Below are 23,346 nucleotides of genomic sequence, written 5' to 3'. Positions count from 1 at the left end.
ACTCCCTCACAAAGTTACATCACTAGTCAGTGGTGAGGATGTATAGAACCCAGTTGTCTCCAGCCCTGCTCTTTACAACACAGCACAACACCACAATTCAGCTACAACACAACTCCTTTATAAGCAGGATTGATCTGTGTATCTTTGTGTCTATTATTTATTTATCCATCAGTCCATTCATCCACCCATCTGTCCATCCATCCATCCATCCATCCACCTACCCATCATTTATTCCTCCATTTCTATCCTATTTCTTTTCTTCAGACTTCAGAGGATAGTACATGAAAATTAATTTTAAAGGTATGTATTTGAAACATATTTTGGTTTCTATAACTAACGTGATATGAAAATACTTCTCTTTGTCATCTGTAAATGTTCTTTGTGATTTCCCAGGCTCATCTCAGAGAAAGAAGGTATAAAGACAGGCTTTCACAAGTTTTTGACAGAAAATTTTATGATAAAAGAAAATTTCATGCCTTCAGCTTTAAAAATTCATGATTATTTTTATCTCCACTGCAGAACTGCATGCTACTTGGAGGACGGAAGAATACAGATGTTCCCCTGGAAGGATATTTAGTAACACCAATACAAAGAATTTGCAAATACCCTCTCATTTTGAAGGTATTTTATGTGTTTATTTTACTGTAGTATCTTTCTTGTATCTGCATATTTTGCTGCATATTTTGCTTTAAATTTTTTTCTTTTAAATAATCTGATTTTCTGAAGAAAGTGCAGCTCAGAGTTACTAGGAAAAATAGCTATTTCATCACATATATATGGATTATTAGGAAACAAATCTTTTAGGAAAGGAGACTTTTAGTGCTCTCTGTATAAAACTTATCCATTTGAGTTTTCTTTAGAGTAAATGCATTAGTTTCAAGATAGATCCCATTAAATATCTTATGACAAGTTTATATTGCATATTATCTACAGGGTTCATTATCTTAAGTAAATCTATTGTTTTATTTTTTGACTTCCCCATTGATGCTAATGAACTTAAAGTGAAAGTTACATAATTTCACAGTTTGGTTTTTGAATCAGTATTATAGGAAATGTTGTGGGTCACATGGGACAATAAATGGTAGGATGTAGAATGACCGTGCTAAGCAAGTACTGCCTCTGGACACATTAATGGTCGTAGGCCATTGCCTCATTACAATGACTAAAAGTGTTATTGTGAAAATCATATTTTTTTTAAACATTTATTTATTTATTTGACAGAGAGAGATTACAAGTAGGTAGAGAGGCAGGCAGAGAGAAAGAGGAGGAGGCAGGCTCCCTGCTGAGCAGAGAGCCCGATGCGGGACTCGATCCCAGGACCCTGAGATCATGACCTGAACCGAAGGCAGCGGCTTAACCCACTGAGCCACCCAGGCGCCATATTTTAATGTGCTAATTATGCTTGTACTGTAAGAATATGTGAATAGATTGGAATAGCAATTCTGGAAATGGTGCTTCTTGGAACCACAGCAGCCATTTGTGTTTGTGGTTGAGCACGGGAGCTCTGAGTTCAGATCCTAAATATTCTGCTTACTAGCTGTGTGACTGAATACATATTCTAACTTCTTAAAGCCTTGGGTTTTTATTAATGAAGCAGAAATAATGATGATGAAATTGTAGCATATGTCTGCAAGGATGTGTATAACGGATGTGTATGTCTGTGTATGTGTGTATATACATATATATATACACACATATGGAAAATGTATTACATAAAAATAGTAATTAAACTGTTATGCAAATCATTTAGCACAGCATGTACTCCGTATATGTTAGCTATTATTATTCATATATATTTGATTCTGATTTATCTTAATAGTTTAACTACTTCTTTAAATTTTTAAAAATTTAAAATATTTCAATATGTTATGCACATATTAACTGGTGTTCTTATTGATTTACTTTTTGAGAAACAAATATAAGGAATTTGAACTTAAAATACATTTTTTTAACTACAACTTCCATGAGTTGCATAATTGGGTTTTTGTGTAAAATTTCTTTGAAAACAATTTCTCCTTATTTAAAAAAACAAGTTAAAATTGCTTGGCTAAGCCACAGAGGGAAGCTAACATGGGGATCTTCAGTTCTGCAGACCTTTAATATGGTCTTCAGTACAGGAAGGTTGGGGCAAACATGACTCCTGTCTTTCTGAGAGTCCTTTCAGACTCTTGACTTGGTGACTCAGATCACATCAGCTATTCCTGGACCTGATTTAGCAATCCCAGGCATCTGTTTGTTTTAAGAGTCAGAAGGGATAGTGATATTAAGAGAAGGATATCATGCTAAGTAGTTGTTCTAAATAACTTCTGGATGGGGATGACCACCAGATAGGGTTGGCTGATCTGACCTCTCAACAGATAGAATAATGGCCACATCCTTGCTTAGGAAGAAAATGATCAACTCAGCGCTCCTTCAAGAAGTGGAAAGATGCCATCTTTCCCCTTCTTTGGATGATTATCTTCACAAAGAAACTATTTACTTGTGTAGTAGATATGTTGGTGTTGATAATTTTTTTGTTGTTGTACCATTGTGCTGATAATCTCTTTGATTTCGGTTGGCTTTATTTATTCAGAGAAAAACATTAGAGGTTACACTTTGTGTTAAACTATTGGTCATATTTGTGGAACTTGAAATTATTGGTGTGGCCAACCAGTACAGTGTTCATAGAAAGTAACTGACAAAAGATTATTACTAGTTATTTTTCTTGCTACTTCACATTGTCTACATTCATGTCTCAACTTCATGGATACCCACTGGGCACAATTCCATAGGACCTCAAATCACAGTCCACAGACTGACTTGACCACTTCACATAATTTACAAATACTTCTGCACTTTAGAATTTTTAGAGAAGCTAGCATATCTCTTTTATGGATTTGTGATCCAACATAAGTTTTTAAATTTTATGTTGGGAGTGATGCAATGTGTATTCTTCTGGCGATAGCTCTGCAGAATGGAGTTTGAACATACTGAATGCAGGGTCAAAGTTTATGGCAGAAGTTTCAACAGTAACAGCCCTCAAGAGAGTATAACAACTGCATAATTTCCCACTGGATATTAAGAATTGAGAAAATTATTTTAAAGACTTGCCCCAGGATTTCTGTAATTGTGTTAGTTACGTGATGATGGCAACTGTAGTAAAGAAACAAATGACTGATTAAAAAGCAAATGTGGTCACAACTGTCTACACAGTGGGTGGGTGAAGATGTTTAATTTTGTGCTTCTAAACAACAAACAAAACCTTTTTTTAAATTTAAAATATTAAAGATCACGCTTGCTCTGATATCCTAAATGGAAAAAAAAAAAATAAAATGCCCCCCCCCCAAAACCCCCCCAAAATCAAAACCACAACAAAAAAAATAATCTGTGGAGGGGCTTATGGCAATTCATTCATTGCAGAAAGTGAAACCAGGTTTTTGGTGAAAATAGCATAATTGCTCTGTTAGTGATGGAGTATCATGGAACTTGTAAGTTATTTATTTTGCTAGAGTATAAGACATTATTTAAAAATTTTGCTTTACTTATGGCATGTTTTTGTAGTTTCTCAAAGGTGTATTAGGAAATAAGGCATTGAAATTATTTTTGATATTATGAGACCTATTTATATAAAGACTTAATGTTCCTTAAGGCTCTAGGAAGACATACAGAGTTCTATTTCTGTTGGAGCAGAGGTCAATCTTAGAAACAAATTACATGCTGCAGGTGAGATATTTGACAATTCAAAAGGAGAAATCTAATTTAGTTTTTAAAACAAAATAATTTTTTTTTAAATTTTTTATTTTTGATAAACATATATTTTTATCCCCAGGGGTACAGGTCTGTGAATCAACAGGTTTACACACTTCACAGCACTCACCAAATCACATACCCTCCCCAATGTCTATAATCCCACCCCCTTCTCCCAAACCCCCTCCCCCCGGCAACCCTCAGTTTGTTTTGTGAGATTAAGAGTCACTTATGGTTTGTCTCCCTCCCAATCCCATCTTGTTTCATTTATTCTTCTTCTACCCACTTAAGCCTCCATGTTGTATCACCACTTCCTCATATCAGGGAGATCATATGATAGTTGTCTTTCTCTGCTTGACTTATTTCGCTAAGCATGGGGGAGAGGAGTCAAGATGGCGGAGAAGTAGCAAGCTGAGACTGCTTCAGCTAGCCGGAGATCAGCTAGATACCTTAAAACAAAATAATTTTAAGGCAAAAAAATTAAAGGAGCTGCAAAATGTGTGTCAGGGTAATGTATATTCATTGATTCAACCTTTGTTTTTGATCTGAATTTTAGTGGAGTTTGTGATGTCCCTTCTGAAAGTGGCTCTCACAATCTCTGCACTTCTCATTTCCTGGCCATTCTGAACATGCTATACCAGAAAGCTGAAGATCAAAGGGCGATTTATTTTTTTGTGTATATAAACAGGAGTTGCTGAAGCAGAGTCCAAGGAAACACAGTGACTACGCAGCGGTAATGGAAGCCCTCCAAGTCGTGAAAGCTGTCTGTTACAACATAAACGAGGCCAAGAGGCAGATGGAGAAGTTAGAAGTCTTAGAGGAATGGCAGTCTCACATTGAAGGCTGGGAGGTACATTCACTCTACTCAACAATGGAGCTTAAAATAGTTTTGTTATGTCTTGTGCTGTATGTAGAATTGTTGACATTGGATGGAACCATAAATGGTCATTTTAACAGATAATGCCAGAGGGCTATAACCATTTCTGCAAAGTGCTGTCATTATCATTTTTAAATATCTTTAGAGTGGCAAGTTAATTGACTTAACATCAACCTGAAAGCTTTGTCATAGAACCTTCTAATATTGTGTGGGTTATGAGCTTTGGTATTTCAGTATTTGTGCATCTTGATTATCCTGCCCTCCTTTGGTCAGTAAGTACATAGCCTAAAACCTGGAGAGAGTAAGGAAGGGGAGTTATGCCCCATATGTGTTCTATGATACTGTTATTTTCAGATTCTAAATTAGGTGTTTGATGATGAATTTCATTTTAAGGCCACTTAGTCTCTTAAATTGCATTTCATTGCAATTATTTCATCATTTCTAAATGAAGAGACTGTCTATGATGTGATTTTTAAGGTCCATTCAAGATGAAAAGTCTTATGGATTTATGACACATTAAAGAAAAATTTTTTTAAATGATAAAAAAAAAAAAGCAAACGAAGAGTGATATATGTTTTCATCCATGGTAACTTTGAATCCCTATTATTTCATGGGGTTGGAGCCCTATGTTATAACGCATAAACTAAAATTTTGTCTTTAAATTGACTTAATTGAGATGAGATGAGCTTTCAACTGGGATCATTTATTTTTATAAAGTAAAGCAATTAAGACATTTTTTAAAGGTATAGGGAAGATTTAAAATGTTTCCAACCAAATAATGTATCACACACATTCGATTGGATTGCTTTTTATCTTTAGGACCTTATAATTGACTGATTTGTTTCGTATCTTCAATATGTTGGTTTCCATTTAGATCTAAAATTATATCCATTCAGATTTGCAAAGAAACCTCAAACGTTGACGTCCACGAATTCCCCAGTTTATCCACTCTTCACCATGAAACTTTCAAATCCAGCAGGGATCAAAGCTTTCTCTTTATCTATATTCTTTCATTTCAAGTGTCCAGGGTGACCTCATATTTCAGCATGAATGCTACTTATTTCAGTCAGTTAAAATGGTTGTGTGTTTTACAGTTGATTCACGATGATAATTCCTTTCCTGGGGAGTGGTTGTCCTGCTGGGTTGAGAAAAATGGATTGAAGTTTGCTTTTGTCATTCTGTTGTCACTTGAGCATTGGAAGAAAAACTGAATGTGCTTTACATTGCAGGGTTTTTCATTGATATCTGCCCAGCCTTTTCCCAAAACAAAACCTCACAGATTCTTCTCGGTACTCTAGGGGAATGGAATCTGTCATAATTTTGTTCCTCCTCACTTATTTTCTAAAAAAAAAGAATTGTATCTAGTGCAGAATTAAGAGATTCTTTAAAAAGTTGATATTTCTTGCTCTGGGCAAGCCAGTTACTCAAAGGAAGAATGTGTGTGGATCATGTTCCGTTACGATCAGCCCCTAACAGGGGGTCCCTCAATCTCACCAGCTCTCTATGTTTACAACAAACAGTTGAAGTGCAAGAGGAAAATGCAGCACCTGGACAGAGGAAACTGGCTGCAGGAAATCAGATATGACTACAGTTCCAGCAGGCACAGAGGAGATCATATGAGTGTTGGGTCCCAATAAAAGGGCAGCAATGCAGATTCTATTTGAGTAGGATTTGAATATAATTGCATGAGACACAGCCAGGCTACTTTGGGGGGTTTTGGGACATTGAGGGAATGCAGCTTGGAGGAAGGCCCAGCTAACTGGTTGGCAATTTTTGATAAGAACATGATTCCTCATCTCAGTCCACCAGCTTGGAGAGAGGGGGAAAGGTCTTATAATACTCACACCTGGTCTGTTTCTGGAAGCTTTGGAGAAACTGCTGATAGGACTCCAATTTGTCCAGGAGAGAGGGGTAGTCTTAAAGAATAAATGCAGGCCCTGGGTTGGGAAGGAGGATAGATACAGAGCTTTCTCTAAATTGCAAACAGAGATTACTGCTCAGCTTGCAGACAGCTTTGTGTATGTTTAGAGTAGCTCTAGTGGGTTTAGGACATGGCCAAGGGCAGATATCAGGTGGCATGCTGGCTAAGAATGGAGAGTTACTTAAAAAACCTTTGAGGTAAGAAGTCTTGAGCTTATAAGGTTGGGAAAACAACTCCCTGTCTAATTCCTTCCCCAAGCTCCTGCAGACCCTTGAGGACCACCTGAGGGATGACACCTCGCTCCAGTAACTAAAATTTCTTGAATGGGATCTGAATCTGATACACCATGATTTAGCATTATTTTCACCTTAGGTGGATTATTTATTTCAAGTAAGTCACTTCATTATCCAGTCTTATCTTCCCATTAATCAAATAAAGGCTTTTTAGAGTGAAATATATCAGGTATCTTGCCTGTCTAATATTCTGTGCTATAAATTATCGTTACATTCCTTTATGTTGAATTTAGGTAAACAAGTGATTGAAATCTATGGTCCCAAATTAGATGACATAGAGCTGAAGCCTGATTTTCAAGCAGACTTCATCTTTTTGTCCGGACTCTAACCCTTACTTTGGGGATGATGTATCAGACCTCTCCCACATACTATGTGGGTTATTATAGGAGCCAAACAAAATAAGTGGAGGTGCCTTGAATAATGTCAAATGCTATGCAAATGAGTAATATTTTAAAGCTCTGCTTCAATGGTAGGATTTTACCCTTGAGAAATTCCTATTTGTCTAATACATGCTCCTGCCTACTGAAGGTGTTATATTACTTCAGTTAAGGTTAGATAGTTCCAAGTCACAGAAACTAAAAGAAAAATTAATTTAAAAAGATATGGGGCAGCTCACAGAATCAGTAGAAAAGCTACACTCTCAAGGGTGTCTAGGCAGCCAATGCTCATAAGTAGGTTCATCAGTGCCCTGACTAAAATGAATAGACTCTAATAATTTTTTCTATCATTGTATTACATCACTCAGGATTCAAGATCAAAATCTAAGAATCCTGTAGTCTTGCCTAGGGGAAGACAGAGGTCCTTATTGGCCAGTCAGCCACTTTCCTTTTGGGGAAAGACTGATCTTCCATTGTATGCAATCTTGGTGAGCCCTTAACAGTTTGCTGAGGTATTATAATCCCCATTACACAGATTTAAAAAATGAGGGCCATAAAATTTCCCTCAAGTGCTTACAGCTAATGGATGGCAGAGTTTAAACCTATATTCCTTGTCACCATGTAATATTGTATCTACTCAGAAAAAAATTAAGCTAATTCTTTAGATTAATTTGATTGCTTGCCATTTAGAAGTAAATTGAATATAGAAATTAGGTTTTGTCATCATTTACATAGTGACTGTCATTACAGAAGATCTGTAGTTTAATTGCTCATATTTGAAGTTTTGCCTTTTATTAGTATAATTTATCATATCTCATTTTTATGTCTTATCCAACATTCAGAGCATTGCATAGGATATTCTACCAAAGGTAATTGTAGGGCAATGATCAGTGTGCTTGGAAAGGAAGTTCGTTAGTTGTTTAATCAGAGCCACTGATTCATTTCATAGAACAGGACCAGTTGCTGTCTTGGTCTGCTTTTTTGGCTGATTGATAGCGTTGTAATGGTAACTTTAATCTTTGGAATCATAATGAACTCTATCAACAAGGGAGTATCAAAAAGCATTATATTACTTGGTAATTCAGCTTTATATCCATGATAGCCCTGTTTGGAATAGATCTCTCCAATCTGAAAACAATCATATTAAAAGATAAGAGGGAGAATTATTAATATATGAAGGTGCTGGAAAAAATAAGATCAAAATAGTCACTGCATTTTACGAAATAGAAACAGAATAGAAATTTGACACCTCTTGGCTTTCTACATGGAGAAATATAATGGCACAAAACCATTTTAACATCCATTTCCTGCTTTACATATGATTAAGTTTGTGTCTGACAGTATATTGACTTCAAGTCATGTTCTCTTACTTTATGAGTGTGAGTCTAACAGAGGTTGTGATCAGAATTTTTTTTCTTTTCTACAAAGTGATTTGGTAGATACAAATTTGTCTATTGCCTTGAGACAGAATTGATTTATAGATGGCCCTTGTTACTTAAGGATAGGTCGTTTGGGAAGAAGGCCATTGAAAGTTAATCTGTGAAGAAAGGGAGCAGAATTTTCTAAGTGGGAGGGGGCGAAGCTTGATTGGGACTTCATTTCGATAAAATGAACATTTATGTTATTAGTTTTATCTAATATATGACAGAATGTAGGTTAAAACATCAGTTAATAATAAATTGAATCTCAAAAAGAGTGAACCAAATGCTGAATCTTGCTGGGCGGCATACATTTTATGACATTACATGATAAAATGATGTGATATTCTTCATTTCATGTTTAACTTTTCTAGTAGTTTTAAAAGATTTTTTGAAAGAATATTCAAATGCTTCATTCATTTTCTTGAGACACTTCTTTGATATTGAAACCATTCTCTTATGCGACGGCCCACCCAGTTGTCATTCTTGTCAATTTTCTTCCACAGTGAGTGGGTCTAACTCTTGTTAGATCTTCATCTGTCTGTGCTTTGTATATGATTGGGGGAAGTTTCAGAGCCTCCTGTCATCCTTCTTCTTTGCCAAGATTATGCCTTTTCTCTGCAGTCTGAGTTTTTCTGGTATTGACATTCAACATTTAGTTGACAAGATGAATGAGGTAGACTCTGGTATTAAGCAGGGAGCCCTGACAGTGGGGTCAGATAGTGACTAGTTTCCTATTATAGTGATTTTTTGACTCTTCATAGCTGCAAAGAATCAGTAATGAACCCTTACATAACATATTGAGAACTTAATATAAAAAGATTTAACCTTTCAAATAATCCAGACGTGGTTTAGCAATATTATTTTCATTGCATCTTTTTCAGAGGTGGGGCTTTGTTCTATTGTTGCAGTGTTTCATAAATCATTTCATAAATTGTATTTGAAGACACACTGGAAATTAGAAAAGGAGCCATAAAATAAATTCACACACTCCTGACTGTCTTTTCTGGGTGTTGTCATTTTCTGAAAGCATACTTTGGCACCTAACTAGTGTCCAGCTATGGAAATTCATCATATTCCAAATTAAATTAAATTAAATTAAATACATTAAGTTCTGTAATGGCACTTTGAATTTGCTAGTCTTTCATGTATGCTGACTATATAATTCACACCTGATTATACCTCAAATTGTAGAATCAAAATTTATTCAGCTTCTTAGCAAATTAGATTCGGAATTGTCACCATTTTCTGGCTGGATCTTGACCACGAGACACCCCACAGTGAGAAGGGGAGCCATTGGTGAGGAGTGTTGCCAACATGGATTGCCTCTGGGTCCTGGATTTAGTGACTGAAGTCATGGTTTGCTCCATCCATTTCAGACTGATCTTTTCACCCTATGAGAAGGTGATACCGAAATGGTGTACTTTGTAAGTGACAAAGAAAATCCCTAAAGCATGATTGAAATCTGAAACCATGACATGAAATGAACTATATAGTTAATGATAAACAAATAATCATACACACACAGCTATCTCTAATAGTGTTAATTCATGCCAGCTCTCATTTTGTTGATACTCTGCTACTACAGTGATCATGCTGCATTTAATTCTATGCTTTCATATGTATTTCTTCCACTAGTATCGGGAACAGGGGTCATGTCCCAAGACTTTGCACCTGCTGGGACCAAGGTGAAGGAGGAGGGATAACATAGGTTTCCACAGACTGGACTAGAAAGAGAAGCTTTTGGAAGGAGAGGCACTGGATGAGTAGATTCCCACCTATGGTGCAGTTATTAGTGGATGGTTACTTCTCCTCTTGAACTGCCACTCAGCCTTCCTTTCCTGATTTAATAAAAGTGGTCAGGATTAGAACCATCCATGGAACTTCCTTGCTGGGTCTTTGCTGTATTTAGTTCTATATATATAATTCATCACAGGTGTGATTTCACATGATCAATGTTGCTTCTTAAAGGGAAATGCATGTTAAAAAGGATAAATCATCTAGATGAAAAAAGTCCATTATTTTGGTTATTTATTTATTAAGGGAATGTTGAGACAGCATAACTCTGAATCATATGGGTAAACACATTATTTAAAAATACTTGCTTTGGGGCACCTGGGGGGCTCAGTGGGTTAAAGCCTCTGTCTTCGGCTCAGGTCATGGTCTCAGGGTCCTGGGATCCAGCCCCACATGGGGTTCTCAGCAGGGAGCTTGCTTCCCCTCTCTCTCTCTGCTTGCGTCTCTGCCAGATTGTGATCTCTCTCTGTGTGTCAAATAAATAAGTAAAATCTTTTTAAAAAATCTGTATTTAATTGTGTATATATACCACATCTTCTTTATCCACAATGGAATACTATGCAGCCATCAAAAGAAATGAAATCTTGCCATTTGCGACAACATGGATGGAACTAGAGCATATCATGCTTAGCGAAATAAGTCAAGCAGAGAAAGGCAACTATCATATGATCTCCGTGCTATGAGGAAGTGGTGATGCAACATGGGGGCTTAAGTGGGTAGGAGAAGAATCAATGAAACAAGATGGGATTGGGAGGGAGACAAACCATAAGTGACTCTTAATCTCACAAAACAAATTGAGGGTTGCTTGGGGGAGGGGCGTTGGGAGAAGGGGGGTGGGGTTATGGACATTGGGGAGGGTATGTGCTTTGGTGAGTGCTGTGAAGTGTGTAAACCTGATAATACATAGACCTGTACTCCTGGGGATAAAAATATATGTTTATAAAAAAAAAAAAAAAAATTTTAAAAATCTGTATTTAATATGTACATATACATATTACATTATGGGTAATAGCTTTAGAATAGTTCAAAATAAATGATTTATACAAGCCCTCTTACTTTTTAAAAATAATTCTTTTATACCTTGCCTCTCAAATGTTGGTTTATGACTCTATGATATATCAGTGTGCTTTTAAAATAGCTTATTTTCATGGACAATATTTTTTTTATGTTTTTATGATTATTTTTACTTTTTATAAACATATATTTTTATCCCCAGGGGTACAGGTCTGTGAATCACCGGGTTTACACACTTCACAGCACTCACCAAAGCATGGACAATATTTTTTTCACAAACACATGAAATTCCATCTTTGTAAAAGTATTTCTATAGGTTTGTTTGCTTGTTTTCCCATAGTGAAATAATCTGCTGCCTTCAACATCTACTTGGTGACCCATGAAAAACTGTACAAAACTGATCTAACCCAACATCTTTCCCTTTCTTTTACCTTGCACTTGTCCTCCCTCCATCTTTCTTTCTTTCCTTCCTTCCCTCCTCCCTTCCTCCTTTACTCCCTACCTCCAGTTTCCCTCCCTCCCATCTCCCTCTGTCCCTCTTGCTTCCTAAAGTTTACAAACAGAGAAACCAACCTGCTAGAGATTTATACCAGGAAAAAAATGTTTAACACATTGTTTTGACATGTTATAAAATGTTAAAATCCTGACTTCAGTATTCATATAGAGAAAAGTGTTTATCATACATGATTGTTCAATGACTAAATATGGAATTGCCAAAGAACATATTTCTAGATTTAAAAATTAGGATCAATTTTCAAAATGAAGATAAAACACTAACTAGGTTATGTAACATTATTTAGGTGTAAGTGAATACTCACCGGTGATGAAATATACCATAGGTGACCATGGGGTATATTTGCGACCATGGTAACATGATCAGTGCCTATCTGCCCTGGGACTAGGAAGCAGTCAGGACGACCTCAGGCAGAGACCTGTGCTCGCTCACCTCTCTCTCCCTGTCAGCAGGGTTGCCATCTGATGCACTTGAGCACCTGAATTCAGGTACCCAAAACCTCCAAGGTAATTTTACTTAGAGTGTTCCAGATGCATCAGCATTTACTGAAATGACCTGGGACCTACCACAGCTTTACTCAGTTTCAATCTCCAAAGGTAGGACCAGGGAACCTGAGAATTTCAAGAAGCATATCAGGTGTGTCTCCCAAACACTAAACTTTGAGAACCATGCCCTAGAGGCTTTGCTCTCTTCCGATGATCTGCCTGGCTTGTTTTACTGCTTTCACATTTTTTATATTCTAGTTCACTTGCCTGACGTTGTCATTTTGATAGACTTTAGCGCTCCTGACCCTTACCTAGTAATCTAATGTTCATAATCATACTTTATTTCAATTTCTTCTGTGAATTTTGTAGCTTGACTTCTTTATTTCTGACCCCAGAAAACTCTCCTGGGATTTCTAGGTAAATGAAAAAAAATTGCATGTAATTTCAAAATATCATAAATTTCATTTACTTTAAAGATAAAGTTGTGAGGTTTTTGTTTTGTTTTCTTTTGTTTTAGCTACAGAGAAAGGTAGATTTATCATGTAAGCAAGGAGAAAATAACAACATTATTTAAAAAGAGATGCTTATTAAGTGTCTACTTGTACATGGGATGGAATTGAAGTGAGAGGCATCATGACTATACAGAAGACTGTATATACACTTGGTCAAATTTTTAATATTTCTAACATTGTACGTCTCTGTAGTTAAAAGATTCTTAGTGATTTCTAGTTGCCATTGTCCTATTAATAATGCACAGATTCAATCATGGTAAATCAAAGACACAATGGTTCTTCTTTACCATTTACGGCTTTACACAGGGTATAAAGAGAAATGCTATAGGCCATTCATTTAGAAGGAGTTATTTAGACAAATGTGTATGTTCAACTCAGATTCCTTTAAGTGAGTAAGCAATCCTCTGGGAATTATTTAATGGACATTTCCTGTGATAATAGTAGATTACTATTATCTAATACTATTACTATTCTACTCTGGTACAAGATGGTAAAGGTACCTACTCTACTGATTCTTATAGCTTGATGTTAAATATGAAAGAAATATCTTTACAGTGATAGAAATGTCTCAGTAGGATTTAGTAAAATAAAATGAGTGATGTTATGTTTATATTGTGAGATATACTTTAAAACATAAAAAGATTGTTGGGCTTGATGTCATTACCCGACAAAGTTTCATTAATAGATTATTAAACAGATGCTTTGGGATGTTTTTGAAAAGAAGTGTTTTACCTCACAGAGGTCAATTAATATTCAGATTTTTTATCAGGAGCTAGGAGCTAATGGGAACTTATGGTAATGACTTAAAATAATTTAGTTTTTAAGATTTTTTAAAAATTTTATTTATTTGAAAGAGAGAGAGAGCACAAGTGGAGGGACAGGGAGAGGGAGAGGCAGACTCCCTGATAGGCAGGGAGCCTGACACAGGGCTCCATTCCAGGACCTTGGGATCATGACCTGAGCTGAAAACAGACAGTTAACTAACTGAGCCACCAGGTGCCCCCAAATATAATGTATTTGTATATTAGTAGGGGGTTTAGGGTTTGCTATGATACCAATCTAGATTAAATCAAAAGTCGAACTATTTAAGCATACAATAGAGGAAAATGATCTAGAGGCGTTGTTGACTAATGGAGCACTTTGAATTAGTTGGAAGATGGAATTGCCATAGATGTGTTAATACAATCTTATAGAATCAAGATATATATTGTAGGGGTCTGGAGAAATACTGATATCACTACATGATTTATTCGCCAACTTGCATCTGAGTAGTAGTGCTCACTTCTAGAGATGTTTCATATTGAGGGAGACCCTCACAAACTGGAGAAGGTTCAGAAGAGATCTTCAGGGATCTTGCAAATCTTTCCATAGTTTGGCTATTGTGGACATTACTGCTATAGACATTTGGGTGCATGTACCCCTTCAGATTACTACACTTGTATCGTTAGGGTACATACCCAGTAGTGAGAGTGCTGGGTCATAGGGTAGCTCTATTTTCAACTTTTTGAGGAACCTCTATACTGTTTTCCAGAGTGGCTGCACCAGCTTGCATTCCCACCGACAGTGTAGGAGGGTTCCCCTTTCTTCGCATCCTCTCCAACATCTATTGTTTCCTGACTTGTTAATTTTAGCCATTCTCATTGGTATGGGGTGGTATCTTATTGTGGTTTTGATTTGTATGTCCTGATGCCAAGTGATGTTGAGTACTTTTTCATGTGTTTGGTGGCCATTTGGATGTCTTCTTTTCAGAAATGTCTGTTCATGTCTTCTGCCCATTTCTTGATTGGATTATTTGTTCTTTGGGTGTTGAGTTTGATAAGTTCTTTATAGATTATAGGTACTAGTCCTTTATCAGATATGTCATTTGCAGATATCTTCTCCCATTCTGCCAGTTGTCTTTTGGTTTTGTTGACTGTTTCCCTTGCTGTGCAAAAGCTTTTGATCTTGATGAAATCCCAAGAGTTCATTTTTGCCCTTGCTTGCCTTGCCTTTGGTGATGTTTCTAGGAAGAAGTTGTTGCAGCTGAGGTTGAAGAGGTTTTGCTGTCTGTGTTCTTCTCAAGGATTTTGATGGATTTCTGTCTCACATTGAGGTATTCCATCCATTTTTATTCTATTTATGTGTGTGGTATAAGGAAATGGTCCAGCTTCATTCCTCTGCATGTAGCTGTCCAATTTCCCCAACACCATTTGTTGAAGAGACCATCATTTTTCCATTGGACATTCTTTCCTGCCTTATCAAAGATTAGTTGACCATAGAGTTGAGGATCCATTTCTGGGATTTCTATTCTGTTCCATTGACCTATGTGTCTGTTTTTGAGCCCATCCCATACTGTCTTGATGATTATAGGTTTGTAATAGAGCTTGAAGTCTGGAATTGTGATTCTGCCAACTTTAGTTTTCTTTTCAACATTCCTCTGGCTATTTGGGGTCTTTTCTGGTTCCATATAAATTTTAAGATTACTTATTCAATTTCTTTGAAAAAAATTGATGGTATTTTGATAGAGATTGCGTTAAATGTATAGATTGCTTTAGGTATCATAGACATATTCACAATATTTGTTTTTCCAATCTATGAGCATGAAACACTTTTCCATTTCTTTGTGTCTTCCTCAATTTCTTTCATGAATACATTATAGTTTTCTGAGTACAGATTCCTTGCCTCTTTGGTTAGGTTTATTCCTAGGTGTCTTATGGTTTTGGGTGCAATTGTAAATGGGATTGACTGTTTAATTTCTCTTTCTTCTGTCCTGTTGTTGGTGTATAGAAATGCAGCTGATTTCTGTGCACTGATTTTATATCCTGACACTTTACTGAATTCCTGTATGAGTTCTAGCAGTTTTGGAGTGGAGTCTTTTGGGTTTTCCACATAAAGTATCATATCTGCAAAGAGGGAGAGTTTGACTTCTTCATTGCCAATTTGGATGCCTTTAATTTCTTTTCCTTGTCTAATTATTGAGGCTAATACTTCTGGTATTATGTTGAATAGCAGTGGTGATAGTGGACATCCCTGCTGTGTTCTTGACCTTAGGGAAAATGTTCTTAGTTTTTCCCCTGTGAGAATGGACATTTGCTGTGAGTTTTTTACAGATGGCTTTGATGACTTTGAGGTATGTACCCTCTATCCCTACACTGTGAAGAGTTTTGATCAAGAGAGGATGCTGTACTTTGTCAAATGCTTTTTGAGCATCTATTAAGAATATCATATGGTTCTTGTTCTTTCTTTTATTAATGTACTGTATCACATTGATTGATTTGCAGATGTTGAACCAACCTTGCAGCCGAAGAATAAATCCCACTTGATCGTGGTGAATAATCTTTTTAATGTACTATTAGATCCTATTGGCTAGTATTTTGGCGAGATTATCTGCATCCATGTTCATCAAGGATATTGGTCATAATTCTTTTTGATACGGTCTCTGTCTGGTTTTGGGAATGCTGGTCTCATAAAATGAGTTTGAAAGTTTTTCTTTCATTTCCAATTTTTGGAACAGTTTCAGGAGAATAGGTGTTAATCCTTTAAATGCTTGGTAGACTTCCCCTTGGAAGACATCTGGCCCTGGGCTCTTGTTTGTTGGAAGATTTTTTTTTTTTTTAAGACTGTTTCAGTCTCCCCTGTTTGTGCTCTCTCTGTCTCTCTCTCTCTGGCAAATAAATAAAAATCTTTAAAATAATAAAGTTAGTAAAAAGTAAAAAAAATAAATAAAATGTGTTTGTAATGCAAATACTCAGCACAATCACATTCTCTTCACTTCCCATTTGGGAAATTTCTTACTGACATGTGTGAGTTATCACTTTAATTTAAATTTTTATAATCAGGGAAACGGTATCAGTGATTACTGTGGAAATATGAAATTTACAATTAGTTGTCTGATTTTTAAATATCAAAAACAAAAATAAAAGCATTGAGTTGAAAAAGAATTAGAAATTTATCCCTAGATTTAAAGAGACCAGAATATTGAAAAGAGAGCATGTTATCAGCTATCTACTAAAAATTTTTTTTTTCTTTGCTTCTTGTTTTGTCTAACTTAGTGCATTACTTGTGATAGTTTAAATTGTAGAAACAAATGCACTGCCATTTTTATAATGGTTCAAAGGAGAAACTTTTGATCAGCTCACACAATCCAATGCTTGTGCTCTGCTTCATTGGGCAGCTTTCCTCTGTTCATGATTCAGGCTCTTTCCATCTGTGGCTCCTCTCAGTGGTTAGTTTTTGCTTTAAGACTTAGTTTTGTCACTAGTCATCTGACCTTAGTATATACTCAGTGAAGGCTTATTTAAGGAACAAGTGTGCCTATGCTAAATTTTAACTTGGGTTAAAGCTCTATGGAAGGTTGCTCTCTTTAAATAGCTTATTTTTTTCTTTTGTTTCTTCTTTTTTCTTCTATCCATCCAAGGAGTGGATAAATAGGTTGAGACCTGTTAAACATTTAGAGAATTTAATGTACTTTGTGATATATCCATGAATTTTACACATCAGTTTGAAATCATCTCTTTGTAAAAGAGCATAGGTAACATGTATCATCCATGCTTATATATGCCTACATGTGTAAGAAAGCTAAAAGAAGACCCAGAGTCTCCTAACCACAGTTGTATCTGCTGAGACTGATGAGGAGGAGTCTGAGAGGAAAAGAGAACTCCATCCAGTGTTTATTTATGGTGTTTCAATTTTTATCCTGTCCATATATTGTATCTTGATATAAAAACAGACTTTTAATGAGAAAAAGAATTACACAGAAGTTTCTGTTAAGTAATCAGACATTGTCTCTCTCTCTCTCTTTTACTTTTTTTTTTTTTTTTTTTTTAAACCTAGGGATCCAATATCATCGACACCTGCACTGAGATGCTAATGTGTGGCATCTTGCTGAAAATTTCTTCTGGAAATATTCAAGAACGGGTGTTTTTTCTTTTTGATAATCTTCTGATGTATTGCAAAAGGAAACACAGGTAGGGTGATAAACAGGTACTACTTTAGAAATAATTTATTAACCTTGGAAAATATTTTTTAAGTAAAAATAAATTATCAATCTCACAGTTTCAGCCTTTTCCTCTGTCCTCCTGGGAACTCAGGATCTCCTCAGTAAAATTCACATACTCTTAGCCTGTTTTCTGATTCTTCTCATTACCTTCTTGTAAAACCTGACTGAAATGTGACTATCATTCAATAACACTACCTTCCTAGGAAGCTTTTGGAGGAAAAAAAATTCTTCTGTTGCTAACCCACATGCCTCAGGCTCCATAGGAAAGGCGAAAATGTCTTCCATGTTTCCCAGTGCTGTTTCCCAGTAATTTCCTCCCCGTCCTTGGAAATATTTTCCTTGACTGCCCCATCTGGTATAGCTTCCCGGCAATTTTATATCGGTATCTAGAAAATTCTTGCTAATATTTTCTTTATTATTTATTTATTTGTTGCCACCTTTGATGGATTAGACTATAAAGTCCATGAGAATACTGGTCTTGCTATTTATTCTGTGCTATTTCCCCCGAGACTGGACCTGCTGTGTAATAGACACTCAAGAGGTATTTGTTGAATAAGTGAATAAATGAATGAACAAGTGAATGAATGAAACCCAAGCAAGTTCCTGGTATATCTTAGTTATCATTAGTTTAAGCAATTTAATGTAGCAGTGTTACTGATGTATGTTATTTGTTTTAAAGTAGGGAATATAATTTTCTCCTCAGGAGGTACTTAATTTATAGGATGTTTCCTTGAACTCCTGGTGAAACATTTTACAGATTGTTTAAGCAAAATAATAAAGCTGAAATTAATTAGCAAATTTCCTGAGCCTTTATATACTTCCTCCTAACCATATCTAGGATACAATATTTTCAGTGAAAAGGTACTAAAAGTCTTCATGAAATCTAAAGGTAAAACAGATGGGTTGAGGATGCAGGGTTTGCATGAGTGTTTATTATAGGTTCAGAAATGAGGACAATGTAACCAAAGATTTTTGAGAATGAGAAACTCAAACACTGATTTCTGAGGCAAGATTAAGGGAACATCATTCTTCATCTCTTGAAATGGAATTTCCTAAGTCAATGTACACAAGATGTCAAGAGCAAGTTCTCTGAGTTGGCAGCTATGTTGATGGCATGGGAGTTCAACCTCTTGGATTATAGTATCAGAATGCCCTAGCAGGAGACATTAGTGCAAACATACAGTGATGCTGAGAAAGCATAGAACTACCCATGTGTCTTGCTGAAAGGGAACAGGTTAGGGTTAAAGTCAAAAGATAGTTATGGATTGCCTGGGTGGTGCAGTTGGTTAAGTGTCTAACTCTTGGTTTTGAATCAGGTTATGATCTCAGGTTTGTGAGATTGAGCCCCATATCAGGCTCTGCAACAAATTGGTGTCAGCTTGAGTTTCTCTCTCTCATTCCTTCTCTCTCACTCTGCCCTTTCCCAATCTCACATATGCTCTCTCTCTTTAAAATAAATAAAGAAATAATAAAATTTTCAAAAAAAGATATTTTTAATCCCCGCCTTAATGAGCTTAAAAAAAAAAGATGCTTTCTACCACATATGAAAATGAATTGTCTACTTTATTTTACTGTGCAATTCTAAATTCTTTGTATTTTGCAGCAAGATTGGGACTCACAGAAATAGGTTTCAGGAAGATGTAGAAAAGGCTGTTAATTTTACTTGTATAGCACTCATTAAAAAATTATAATGTGCTTCAAGTTGTTAAGGTACAATTGTTTTTATCCAGCTTTATTGAGGACTAGTTGACAAATAACATTGTAATATATTTTAATTGAACAACATGATGATTTGATATACATCATGAAAGGATTTTGCCCATGGAGATAATTAATACATCCATCTAGTTCCAGTTATTAAAGGCATCCATTTGAGAATGAGAACTTTTTTTTAAAAATTACAATTGATCTTAACGGATTAATATATATGCCTGCCTTCAAGTGCAAGCTTTTGCAAGGTTAGTCGTGTACAATGATGATATCATTTACAGTCTTATGACTTTCCTTGTTAAATTGGTAAACAACAGAAAAGATTTTGTAAAATTAAAATCCTGAAGGGTTTTTTTGTTTATTTTTAAAAGATTTATTTAATTAATTTGAGAGAGAGAGAGAGAGAGTGAGCAGCAGGAGGGGCAAAGGGAGAGGGAGAGAAGCAGACTCTTCCCGTTGAAGTGCAGAGCCTGACATGGACTTAGTCCCAGGACCCTAAGATCACATTTTTGGCTTCTCTGCTGGGGTTGAAATTCCAGGGAAGTCAAGAGATGGTAGAAACTACTACTGAGAGATTAGGGTAAACCATGTAAGAAAGAGGACCTCTGTTCTGTTCACCATGTATCTCTCTGAGAGGAATTCCCTCAATTGATCCTCCCATGCCGATATTTGGCAAATGCAGGAGGAGACAATGGCCGTGTGGTACAAGTCTGCTGAGAGCAATAGACCCAGCCCCGTAGAGCCTCCTAGAAGGCAGAGAAAGAGCCCAGAAGTTCCCTGGTGTCCCTAGAGAAGGCACAGAAATTAGATGAGTTGAAAGCCTAGGACCTGGTCATTGGACTTCTGGGCTAGAGGGGAGATGGCCTGTGGAAGGGATGCTGCCCACAACCCCTCTTGGACCAGATGCCTCCTGTCTGCTTTGGGATACTGAGGATTAATACGAGAATGAATTAGTGTAGAAGAGATGGTGTTCTAATGCTTGGCAGGTTTAAAGTTGTTGAAATCATTGACAGGGAGAGAGAGACAGGGAAGGGGCGCAGAGAGAAAGAGAGAGAGATTATTAAGCAGCCTCCATGCCTAGCACCAGCACAATGCAGGTTCAGTCTCACAACACCGAGAATGATCATGACCTGAGTCAAAATCAAGAATTGGACTAACTGACTGAGCCACCCCTCCTTCTGAATGATGCCCCTCCTCCTTTCTAACATATGCATTGAGTGCTATAAATTTGGCTATCCATTGATTTAGCTGTGTCCCACAAATTTTAATATGTTGTATTTTCATTTTCCTTCAGTTCAGCACATTGAGATATTATCTTTAATCTTTGATAATGTAGAATGTTTCTTTCTAAGTGTTTGGATATTTGTTATCTTTCTCCTTTTGATATTTAGTTTTTTTATTTTTTTAATTTTTAAAATTTTAATTCCAATAAATTGATATCTAGTGTTGTATTTGTTTCAGGTATACAATAGAGGGATTCACCCCCCACACCCCAACTACTGTCAGCTCCTGTTGCCACGCACTGATTTGCGTTGGAGACCCAGGTGCACCTCCTCCACCCCAACTACCACAGCTCCTGTTGCCAGGCACTGGTTTGCGTTGGAGACGGAACCCTCATAGGGGTTCCAAGCAGTTACTAGTGGCCCAGAAGACCCTGGTGATCAGAGACAAAGCCACAAGGCTTTTTGGATCCAGCTGGTGGCCATCCAAATGTCTCCGCACATAGTGCTGGAGTCGCTGTGGGCTGTCCTGGAGCAGCTGTGGGCTGTTGGGTTGGTGATATATGAACGTTTGCCACATGTGCCACGAGTCTCTGGGTTTGGCTGGGAGTTCCTGGTGTCTACTGCAGTGGTGTTGTTCATTACAGTAAAGTATGGACTCAGCTTAACAAGAAGAAAGGGGCATTGTGCCCAGAATGAAGTATCTTTGAAAAGACATAGTGAAGACTGACCCGGATGCACAAGCCTGTGGAGACATTGCATCATCTGAGTAGAAGGCCAGTACTCTCCCATTACAGATTCTTGCTCTGGCTGCCCTGAATCAAAATGTCGGGTACTTTTCCGTGGAAAACACTATGCACCTGCTGAAGGGAGTTCGGGAAAGGCTGTTGAAGAACCCTCACCAGTTGACTGATGAAAATTCCATCTCTGGAGCAGTCCAGGAAGATGGAGAGAACCCCGTGTGAGGAAAATACCAGAAGGCTTCAAGGCTTCAAGGACAGCCCTGATCTGCAGGGAAGTGCAGACCCACCAGTCCAGGACACTGGCAGCTGTGGACAGAGAGTGCATGAAGAGGCAGGGGAAGCAGGCGGGCCCAAGCTTCCTGATGGAGGAGTGTGGGTGCAGGCCACCGGTGAGGGCCAGAGCCAACACCACACCCTCAGCCAGATCCTACTGAAGTTGATGCATCTGCTGGAGCTGCTTAGAGATCATCTAGAACGTGGTGGCTCAAGGAGGCAGGTGGAGACTGGCTCCTCCTCCACTGAGGATGTGCCCTCAGGCAGGAGCCTCCTGAACAAAGGAAAGCCTTCCAGGGCCCAGAAGAAGGCAAGTCAGAGGAATGAAGAGCTCTCAAGGAACAAAACAAACCACCAGGCTGAGCAGAGATCTTTTCACCTGCCAAACACCCTCCTCCTGAACAGTGAGATTCAGAAGTTGCACCTGAAGCTGGAGGCAGAGCCTAAGCTATGGGAAAAGCACATCAAATACCTGGAGAGGAAGGTGATGGAGGTGAAGGCACGCTGCCTGCAAGTGAATAAGGAACTTGCCAAGGTGCACAAGAAGGCGGCTGCTGCCCACTGGAACTTAGGCCTCTACAGGTCCATGGCCCAGGACCTGCACCGCCAGGGGCGGAAAAATCTCCTCTTTGCATGACCGTGAGCACCTCCTGTGGACAACAGAAGTAAGGAGAGCCAGAAAGCTGTTCTGTGGCCAGAGAGGGAGTTCCAAAGGCTCCAGGCACAAAAGCACTGCCTCAGGCAGAAGCTGGCCAACTCTGGGCCCAGGGTCCAGCCTGTCTCTGGGGGGCCTCCTGCTCCTGCTCCTGCTCCTGCTGCAGCTCCTGCTCTTCTGGGCACAGCCTCCAAATGCCCTCAAGGGCCACAGGCTCCCCTGAAAGCCCAGAAGCCCAAGAAGGGAGCAAGGGTGCACTGGCCAGACTCCCAAGTTCTTGGGTCCCCTGCAGGTCTGATTCCCTTTCCCAGCAGCCACCAACACTCACAACCAGAGCCCAGAAGCTCCTGTGCTTACCCCTTAAGCCATACCCATTGCTCCTTTTACTGGAGATCCACCCCATTATTGTACTAATGCTACATATTCCCTATAGCATGTGAGAGAGTATTTTTCAATGTGAAGCATACAAAAAATAAAAATATCAAATTGCTGATACTACTGCTACTGAGAATTGATTTTATTAAGGGATTCTATGCCTTAATAGAATGAATAGAATGAAGGGTTTGAAGTGTCTTTTACTGTTCACTTAATTGTCCCAATAACCCAGTGTGTCATACATGACTGAGGTTCAGAGAGGGGAAACAATTTGCCCCAAGATCACACAGCTAGTGAATTTCAGAGCTCCCATTCCAAAGCAGGGTTGTCTCATTATCAACTGCTGTGCAAAAAGCTTCTACTCCTACTACTCCTCCTACTCCTACTACTAGACAAAAAGGGAGAGGGCACACACAGACAAGCGGGAGAGGGGCGGAGGGAGAGAGTTACCTAGACAG

General features: G+C 37.7%; 1 protein-coding gene across 1 annotated transcript in view; it reads left to right on the top strand.

Moving 5' to 3' along the window:
• The window catches only part of LOC123392373 (phosphatidylinositol 3,4,5-trisphosphate-dependent Rac exchanger 2 protein-like), a 43,854-nt gene extending 20,846 nt beyond the window's left edge, over window positions 1-23,008 (top strand). Inside the window, 4 exon segments of the mRNA XM_045081209.1 lie at window positions 520-621; window positions 4,415-4,576; window positions 17,747-17,880; window positions 21,084-23,008. Coding sequence (XP_044937144.1) covers window positions 520-621; window positions 4,415-4,576; window positions 17,747-17,880; window positions 21,084-21,348 — 663 coding nt within the window. The 3' untranslated portion in view covers window positions 21,349-23,008.
• Window positions 23,009-23,346: the final 338 nt, after the last annotated feature.

This window comes from Mustela putorius, unplaced genomic scaffold, assembly GCF_011764305.1.
Source record: "Mustela putorius furo isolate JIRA1106 unplaced genomic scaffold, ASM1176430v1.1 tig00000521_pilon_pilon_pilon, whole genome shotgun sequence".
NCBI lineage: Eukaryota > Metazoa > Chordata > Mammalia > Carnivora > Mustelidae > Mustela > Mustela putorius.
The sequence above is the reverse complement of the archived record's forward strand: the minus strand, read 5'-3'. Positions and strand labels throughout refer to the sequence as shown.